The 8,626-nt window shown below is 54.6% G+C and overlaps 2 protein-coding genes across 3 annotated transcripts; both read left to right on the top strand.

The window, feature by feature from the left end:
• Positions 1-859: 859 nt before the first annotated feature.
• HRCT1 (histidine rich carboxyl terminus 1) lies at positions 860-1,949 on the top strand. The gene has a single exon (XM_040265593.1). The coding sequence runs from the start codon at positions 1,125-1,127 to the stop codon at positions 1,464-1,466; it is 342 nt and encodes a 113-aa protein (XP_040121527.1). The 5' UTR covers positions 860-1,124; the 3' UTR covers positions 1,467-1,949.
• Positions 1,950-2,041: 92 nt separating this feature from the next.
• On the top strand, positions 2,042-7,378 carry SPAAR (small regulatory polypeptide of amino acid response). 2 transcript variants are annotated; one of them, XM_040265671.1, is made up of 2 exons: positions 2,042-2,102; positions 5,660-7,378. In XM_040265671.1, exon 2 carries the CDS (start codon positions 5,998-6,000, stop codon positions 6,223-6,225), a length of 228 nt encoding a protein of 75 aa, XP_040121605.1. In that variant the 5' UTR covers positions 2,042-2,102; positions 5,660-5,997; the 3' UTR covers positions 6,226-7,378. The 2 variants fall into 2 exon arrangements, 1 of the variants encoding a protein (XP_040121605.1); XR_005725407.1 differs by lacking the exon at positions 2,042-2,102 and adding an exon at positions 3,866-5,176.
• The last annotated feature ends 1,248 nt before the right edge of the window (positions 7,379-8,626 follow it).

Below are 8,626 nucleotides of genomic sequence, written 5' to 3' on the forward strand. Positions count from 1 at the left end.
TGTATGGGCAGTTGAGCCTGTTGACAGGGAGCCAGGAGGCTGACCCTGGGGCCTGGCCTCTCTGACCTCAGAGGCCACTTTCCTGCCTCCGGCAGCCCTACACTGACACCCGGCTCCCGGACCCAGCAGGACTGAGGATGCAGAGACAGTTGTTCGGCTTCCCTGCCTGCTGGGCTGGCCTGAGCTTCTGAAGTGTGAGACAACTGCAGGGCAGAACGTGACTCAGTCCCCGCGGCCACTGTGGGCTGCAGGACAGGGAGCCGCAGTCTCTCAGATGACACTCGGTCCCCCCAAGTCATCTGGTCCAAACTCCACTGCCTTAATCTCAGTGGCTTCCCTGGTGGCTCGGGTGGTAAAGAATCTGCTCGCAATGCAGGAGACCCAGGTTTGATCCCTGGGTTGAGAAAATCCCCTGGAGAAGGGAATGGCAGCCCATTCCAGGATTCTTGCCTGGAAGATTCCATGAACAGAGGAGACTGGCGGGCTACAGTCCATGGGGTCGCAGCATCCGATATGACTGAGTGACTTTCACTCACTCACTCAATATCAGTGGAAAACGTGTGTCAAGACTGGTTTAAGTGCCTTATAAACATTAATTCCTTAAATCCTCAGAAAACCCTACTAGGAAATATACTCTAACAAGCCCTTTTACACATGAGGAAACTGAGGCAGAGAGTGTAGGAAACGTGCACAGACGCAGGGCTGGTGAGTCATGTGGTTCTAGAACCCACGATCTTAGTTGCTGTGCTGTACTGCCTCTAAGAGAGCAGAGCCCTGAGGCCCAGGGAGGGGACGGGCTGGCCCAGTCACTTGGCTAGGTGGCAGGGATGGGGGCCCAGACTCTTATCTCTAGCCTCTGGGCTCTCCCCCCGCCCCAAGTCCCCTCCTTCCAGCTCCTCTCTCCCCACCTAGCCTCGCTTGGCCCTCCCCAGAGTTAACAGTCGCTGGGCCTCCCCTCAGCTGGCAGCTCCAACCCAAAGAGGCTGCACCCACATTCCCTGGCTGCTCTCCAACCCACAGGAGCTGAGAAAACAAAGTCCAGTGACTGCTAGGGCCGAGCAGAGGCTGCTGAAGGGGAGGAAGCAGCGAGAAGCCACCAAGCGGAGGCCACTGTCAGCTCCCAGATGCTGGACCTCCTGGAGAGCACAACCCTCGTGGGCTTGATCATAGGCACTGCGGCAGCCATTCTTCTGCTGTTGCTGCTGCTGGCTGCCTGCTTGTACTCCAGACAGGAGGAGCCTGACATGGAAAGGAACCGCCCTGCTGCAAGGAGAAACCGGATCAGGTGGGCCCAGCCTTGGATCTCCTCGGGCCGGGGCCACCTGGGACACTTGCACCATTTCCGTCATGCTGGCCATATTTCTCACGTGCCCCATGCGAACCTCCACCACCACCACCTCGCCCACCACCACGCCCACCACCATGCCGCCCACCATGCCACCCGTGCCCACCGAGGCCGCCACTGATGCCCATGCAGGGCAGCCGCTGCCTGCCCTGCCATCACCAGACGAGTGGACCTGCCGATGCTCCCATGCAGAAGGGCACCTCCCTGAAGTGAACACTGGGCCCTGCTTGGGCTTCGTCTACCTAATCGCCCAGCGTGCTGTGGAGGAGAACTGAGGAGCACCAGGGCTGGCCCTGCACACACAGGAGGGTGACGGAGCTGAGTGCAGGGGGTGCTGGTGGTCCTTTGGGGGCAGACACCAGCTTGTGACCTTAACTCCCAAAGGGCACCAGAATGGACAGCCAGTCCGGTCGGGGCAGGCGTGCTGATGTGTGTGGATGTGCAGGTGTACCCTGCACTCTCTCAATGACCAGGCCTCTGGCTGGCAAGGTAGCTGGGAGGGGCCCTGGCAATGCCCCTTTGTTTGAAGGAGGTCTTGAGGCTGCACAGTCAATTCAGTGGTGACTTAATCCAAGAAATAAAAACCATTAAGAAGCTTTGTGAAGAGGCTCTTGATTGTAACTCAAGTGGGAGGGAAGGAACGGCCAGGCCTATTTCTGCCTTTCCTTGGAGCTTCCTCTCTGATGGGAAGTGAATGTCTGAGTGGGCCCTGCCGTGGGGGAGACTGGATGGCTGTGCTGGGCTCCGTGGACAGTAGGTGAGAAGGCCCGGGGCCTGAGCTCCGACGGGGGGCATGGTTAGGATTTTCAGGCAGCCCTGTGTACCGGTGGGGCTCGGAGAGGAGCGAGGCCATCCAGGCTTGCCCCCAGGGCTCTTTCTGGTCCACTTCTAGGGCACACTATGCTCTGGGCCTGCAGAAGCCCCCTGCATGGCTGTGCTGAATGAATGTTTCTTTGGTAAACTGGTCTGGGTTTCTTATCCAGATGTTGAGTCTCAGCCAGACTGACTCCACCGATGCGTGTGTGTGTGTGTGTGTGTGTGTGTGTGTGTGTGGCTGGCTGGAGTCTGTGTGTGCGGCTGTGAGGTTAGGAGGGACAATGTGGTGCTGGGCGGCCCTGGGAGAGGGCTTGCCTCCTCAGAGTCTCAGTTTCCCCTTCCCTAAGATGAGATAGGTGACAAACACTTCTTGCCAAAGCCTGTTCCCAGCTACCCCAGAGCAGCTGACAGGATTCCGCAGCCAGGACGGAAATCTAATTCTGAGGCCTTCAGTGAGGAAGGAAGTCCTGTGAATTGGGGTGGGAAGTGGAGGGGGAGAGGCTTGAGGGCCAGGCGAGGTGGTGGGGAGGGGCCGGAGAACAGGCCATAAAGTCAGGGGCCTGGTGACTGACTCACTGGAACAGAATGTCCTGTTTCTTTTCTATTTCCCGGTGGATTCTCTATGAGGCCTGGGGTGGGAGGCAGGGAGAGGCAGGCAAATTCACTGATAGCAAGGCCAGATTTCAGGCTTGGGAAAGAGGATCCAGGGTCTATAGCACTCTTTGAATCTGCCTCCCCTCCCTTACCCCTATGGTTGCCCTTAGTTCATCCCTGATCTGGATTCCTGCCACAACCCCGCCAAGTGTGCGCACCTCCAGCCCTGCCACTTTGCAAAGCCTCTCCACACTGTAGCCTCCTCCTTGCCCTTGGGCCCAAGTCTCTGCCTCTTGGCTGGCCGTCCGAGGCCCCTGGTCTGATTCTTGCCTACTCCTGTTCCTCTTGTCCCATCCACGCTGCTCCAGTCCTCAGGCTCAGAAAACAACAGGCACATCCCCCTCTCTATGTCTTGGCCCAAGAAGGATTCATTGTTCACTCCTATGGGTTTCTAATTTATTATTATTGTTGTTGTTGCTGTCATTTCTGCTGGCGCACTCAAATCTCTTTCCCTAGAGATTCAAAGGCCCCTGTCCTCCTAGATTGGAGAACTCTTGAGGGCCCCCCATGCCCAAGTGTGGAACCAGCCCACGTGACAGACGCTTGAGAAAGGTTTCCAGAGCTTCATGCTCTCTGGAAAAGTAAATGTACTTGGAATCATCACTGCCCAAAGCTTAGGGCTTGAGGGCTTCCAAGTATAGTAGTGGGACATTGCAGGGATGAGTCCTTTAAGCTTCTAGGGCCTTGCTGAGAGAGCTCCTGCTTTACTACTCCATCTGCTCAGTGTTGGAGTGTGTGGAGGTCAATAGCCTGCCGGTCTGGACCTCCCTCATCCCTCTGCAGAGCCCGATGTGAGCCTTGGATGGCCTGCCTTTCCTATGTGTGGCCTCGAGCATTCTCTGGGAGAACCAGGATACTTGCCATCACCTTCCCCTTCTTAATGTAAATGGGATCTATGAAGGACTTCTCTGGTGGTTCAGAGGTTAAAACTCCATGCTTCCACTGCAGAGGGTGCTGGTTCCATCCTAATGGGTAACTAATAGCCCACATGCCATGTGATAAGGCCTCTCTCTCTATATATATATATATGTTTATGTGTGTGTGTGTGCATGTATATATATGGAATGTATGGGCCATGGTCTTTTCTCTGACCAGTTGACAGTGATAGATGCTGGGAGGACAGATGTATGTCTAAGTGGTAGACATCTTTCAGAGCCCCGTTGTGTCTGGGGCTCATGGGTAGGGGCTGTCTGTCATAAGATTACAAAATCCACAAGAAAAGAAAATATCTGGAGAAACTCTTAGGACAAGCAGTCCCCCTGGTGCCCTCCACCTCCCAAAATGACGGACTGACGTTGATAATTCAATCTGAAACCATAGTCCCCACAGAGTGGTTCGTCATATTTCCTGACCCCTGCTTCTGGTCACTCCAGTTAATACAAGTAATTCAAGATGTCCAGCTTCCTGTTGCAGCCCCAGCTGGCTCCGGGCTCCTCCTCTGTGTGGGTTGTGCAGTTATCTTAGAAAGGGGAGGAGAGAGAATTTGGCAGAGTATCGTTTATTCCAGATAGTCACTCTCCCATTCTGTGCATAAGCAGATTCCTAACACTAGGACCAAAGAAAGTTCAGGGCCTTGAAGAAATTGAAAAGGATCCAGGCTGTGTGGCCCTGGGCTAGCCCTTGGCTCTCTCTGGGTCTTCACATTCTGATCAGTAAATCTATAGAAGGAGACAATTGCCCTGTGGAGTGGTGGTACCTGGAGAGAGCTCTGAACTAGGAGGAAAGGGAGGGAAGCCCCTTCTTGGCTATTTGGTGCTCTAGTTATCACTACTAATAGCAATAGGCCATGGGCTATGACTATCTCTGAAATGGGGAAAATGCTACTTCACAGTGTTGCTGGAACCATTATATGAGACAGTGCCTGGCCGTGTCTGATACCTGGAATTATTGTCTGTTATGACACCCTTTCTCATGGTTTGGATGAAGTACGGTTAATAATTCAGCCTCCTTTCTGGAAGTGGTGGTGGTCTCAGAAGGTGCTGGCTGTGGAAAGGCTGTGATCAAGTGAGGGTGGGAGACAGAGTGGCCCAGGCCTGGCTCACCCCTGCTCCCCTGACCCAGTGAACCAGAGACGCTGGCAGGGGGCAGGGCCGGAGTGGCATGGGTGTGCATAGGGGGTGGGGTGAGTGCAGTCACCAAGGGGGCCGGCAGCTGTGCGGGTCCTGGGCCCTCATTCACAATTGGAGGAAGGAATTCAGGAAGTGCTCACAGCTGCTCAGACATCTCAGAGCTTCGTTCCAGGCAGCACCAAGGCTGAGGCACCCAGGGATGAGCGTGCCATGGCCTGGGCCCTGGGGTGGCCATCAGGTCAGGAGGCCCCGGCACTGTGTACAGCCATAGCTGCCCCTCTGGAAGCCCAGGGTAAGTTTTCACAGCACCTGAGTGTGAGCAGTGGGCACAAGCAGGCAGCAAGGGGGGTGGGGTGGGGCTGGAGCAGAGGATGGGACTAAGGAGCCCACAGGAGTTACTGAAGGGCTCAGGTATCCCACCCAGAGAGTGACCTGCCCCATCTAAACAGCACTCTCCCAGTATGGAGAGTATGTGCAGTATGTGCAGAAAAGGAGGCCAATGAGACAGGCGCTCGTGGTGACCCTGTGTTTGGCTCAGAGCTGACGTTGCCTCCTCCCCTCCTTCAGGGGAGAGGTTCAAGAGTCAGCAGTGGGGCTGATTCAAGGACTGATCCAAGGTTCCTCCAAGGGAGGAGCCTGGGCGCATCCCGGATCCACAGAAGGGGGAGTGTTTTGTCTTTTGTCCGAGTATACAAACACTCCTGAAATCCGTAGGCGTCACCAGAGGGCTGAGCGGGGCTCCCTCTGAACAAAGACTTCTACGCTCTCCTTCCAGCTCCTGCATCCAAGGAGTCTTGAGCTTACGTCTTTCAGGACAGCGCTTCTTCCAGAGCTGCCAGTGGAGTTGCCCACGGCTCTTGGAAGCCTGGCCCAAGGCTGAGAAAAGAGTGACAGAGATGCACTAAGGTTGGAATAGAGCCATGTGGGGTGCCCAACGGCCCAGAGGGGGTACAAGCCAGGGCCTCAGACCAGTATCTCCTTAGAAGACCACAGGGAGAGCAGCCGGAGGAGCAAGGGTACCTGCCATCACCAGCAGCTCCTGGCTTCGGATGGGGAGCAAGTGAGGTCCAAAACACCCTAGGTTGCTCAGCGGGTCAGAGGTCACCCGGGGCCATGGAAACAGCAGTGATCGGAACGGTGGCCGTGCTATTTGTGGTCACCGTGGCCATCACCTGCGTCCTCTGCTGCTTCAGCTGTGACTCAAGGAGCCAGGATCCTCAGGGGGCCCCGAGCCCCAGCTTCACGGTAGCCACGTTTCGCCAGGAGGCTTCTCTCTTCACTGGGCCGGGTCGCCATGCCCAGCCAGTGGCAGGTGCCCGGGACTTCTGGACCTTCATGTGAAATCTACCAGCCCCCCAGGATTTGCTCTTGTTTAGTCGCTCAGTTGTGTCCAACTCTTTGTGACCCCATGGATTGTAGCCTGCCAGGTGCCACTGTCCATGGAATTCTCCAGGCAAGAACGCTGGAGTGGGTAGCCATTCTCTTCTCCAGGGGATCTTCTTGACCCAGGGATTGAACCCAAGTCTCCTGTATTAGCAGGCGGATTCCTTACCACTGAGCCACCAGGAAAGCCCAGGATTTGCTCTGTTGCTAGTCAGACTCCTCTTCCCCCAGCAAGCCTTCTCTGGTGACCCACTCCTCCAGCTTGGCATTTCTGTCCTGTCCAGCCTGTATCCAGCAGACTCCTGGCCCATCTTATCCTGGTTTGCCATGCCCTCCAGCCTGGGAGATCTATGGTGATGGGACCAGATAGGAGTCAGCTCTGACCCCTGAGAGCTCAGCTGGACCCTACCCACAGTGTGGGGCTTACGAGAGATCGAGAGTGAGTGACCAGGCAATATTGGATGGCATGGTGGGCCAGCTCTTCTGATCTGTAAGGTGGAGTGAAATATCACTGGACTTCATTGTGAACAGAGTTGGTTATCTCAAGTTGTCTCAGGATGCCTGTGAAACTGGTTCTATTGCCACCAGAGGAAGCAGCGCCCTCAAGTGGACAGTTTTAGAAACCAAACTGTTTTATCTATTCCAAGTGAGTCATTTTGCTACTTGCCTGTGCATATACTGCAGAGCCCACTTCTGAGACCTGCCTCCTACCTGTTACCTGAAATCCACCCTGAAATTCTGAAACCAAAGGGCTGTTTCCTGGGAACTGGCGATTCATTTTATAATTGAAAATGCATATCCTTTTATGGGTCTCCCAAGAATCAGGGTTGGGAAACCACAAAAGGAAACAGAAGAGAAAAAGTACCAGATGTTTTATTAATAGGAAAGCCAGAAAGAAGACTTTGAGACTTCATATTTGCATGAGACTTTGTTTCTCTATTCTTATGGGTCACTTCTATTCTTAGAGACTGTGACTTGCATCACTCAAGAATGATGGAAAAATCACCAACTGAAAGGTAATTTCGAATAAGTTAAAATGTTATATTATATTAACAGTATGTAACAAAGCTGTTGTTTGCTTCACAAATAAAGAGATGTTCTGTTTTTATTTGTGGAAGAGCCGTTTTCTCTGTGCCCATGAAATGCATGCCAGACCATATTTAGCAAACGGTTTGAAGGATGCAGAATTGAGTCTCCTGACTCATGTCTCCATCCAGCACTGAAGGAATGACTCTCCCAGGACCTGCCGTTGAAGGGGGCAGGACTGACCTAGAGAGGAGGTCTGGTCCCTGAGGGTGCCTGGATGGGCCACCCTGGCCATGTGGCTGCCATAGAAGGACTCATAGAGATAGATGCTTGGGGCTGTGAAGGAGCAGAGGTGTAAGGAGCCAGCGAGAGAGTCAGGCTGGTGGAGAGGGGTGACTATGGCAAGGGGAGAGGCACAGCACAGGGAGGGCCCGGAGCGCCTAAGGACCCTGTCTCGGTCTCTCTGGACCCTAGAGCCCGCAAGCAGAGCCTTCACAGATGCATGTGAAGTGCTACAGGGAGGACCCAGAGGGTCTCAGCTGAGCGGAGTCAACTGTTCGGTTCACGTTCTCTGAAAGCGAAGCCCAGACAGAGTTTGGGATGTGAGATGTTTATAGGGATCAACAGCTGTGAGGGGAAGGAGGGGGAAGCAGGATTAGATAGAGGAAGGAGTCAAAGATGATGCAGGCCCTTAATATCCCCCCATCTTTGCTCTTCCCTGGGTGCCCCCAACCCCTGAGGTTTGACCTCAGGCAAAGTGGCTCTGGAGCAGAGGCTGGCCCTGAAGCCCTTCCTTGGAGGGGTCCTGTGTGGCACGTCTCCACAGGAGCTCAGCAGTGGCCTGTTCTCAGAGTTGGGTGAGCGTGTCCAGGCAGAGAGAAACACCAGGCGCAGGAGCTCCAGGTGGGCAGAGCTGGTGGTACAAGGCCTGGGAGGAAGCAAAAGAGTGGGCCTCAGCCTCTCTCTGTCCTCAAGCAGAGTTAGCTCTGCTGTAGGTCCAGCCCCTTCAGCTGGACCCAAGTGTCAGGACCCCGAGTCCAGGGCTTTGCCTCTGTGTGGTGTGGTCACATTCTTCCCTGAGTTCGTGGAGGAAGGGTCTGTAGGCTGGACTCAGCTCTAAGAACAAGCAATGGTGAGGGGGCAGCCTCGCTCTGTGGGCAGGCAGTCTGTCAAGCCCCAAGTTCTCACGTGCTCACTCACTCATCCATCCACCTACTCACCCATCTGTCCATCTGTCCACTTACTCCACCTACTTGCTGAGCCTTACTTCCTCACCTACTCATGCATTCAGCATTCATTCCATCACTCATTCTCTCCTCCATTCAATAAACAC

Source organism: Oryx dammah, unplaced genomic scaffold (assembly GCF_014754425.2).
Source record: "Oryx dammah isolate SB20612 unplaced genomic scaffold, SCBI_Odam_1.1 HiC_scaffold_1, whole genome shotgun sequence".
Classification (NCBI taxonomy): Eukaryota; Metazoa; Chordata; class Mammalia; order Artiodactyla; family Bovidae; genus Oryx; species Oryx dammah.

Excerpts from the sequence above, each read along its gene's own strand:
- HRCT1 (XM_040265593.1), top strand. The coding sequence starts at position 1,125 with ATGCTGGACCTCCTGGAGAGCACAACCCTCGTGGGCTTGATCATAGGC.
- SPAAR (XM_040265671.1), top strand. The coding sequence starts at position 5,998 with ATGGAAACAGCAGTGATCGGAACGGTGGCCGTGCTATTTGTGGTCACC.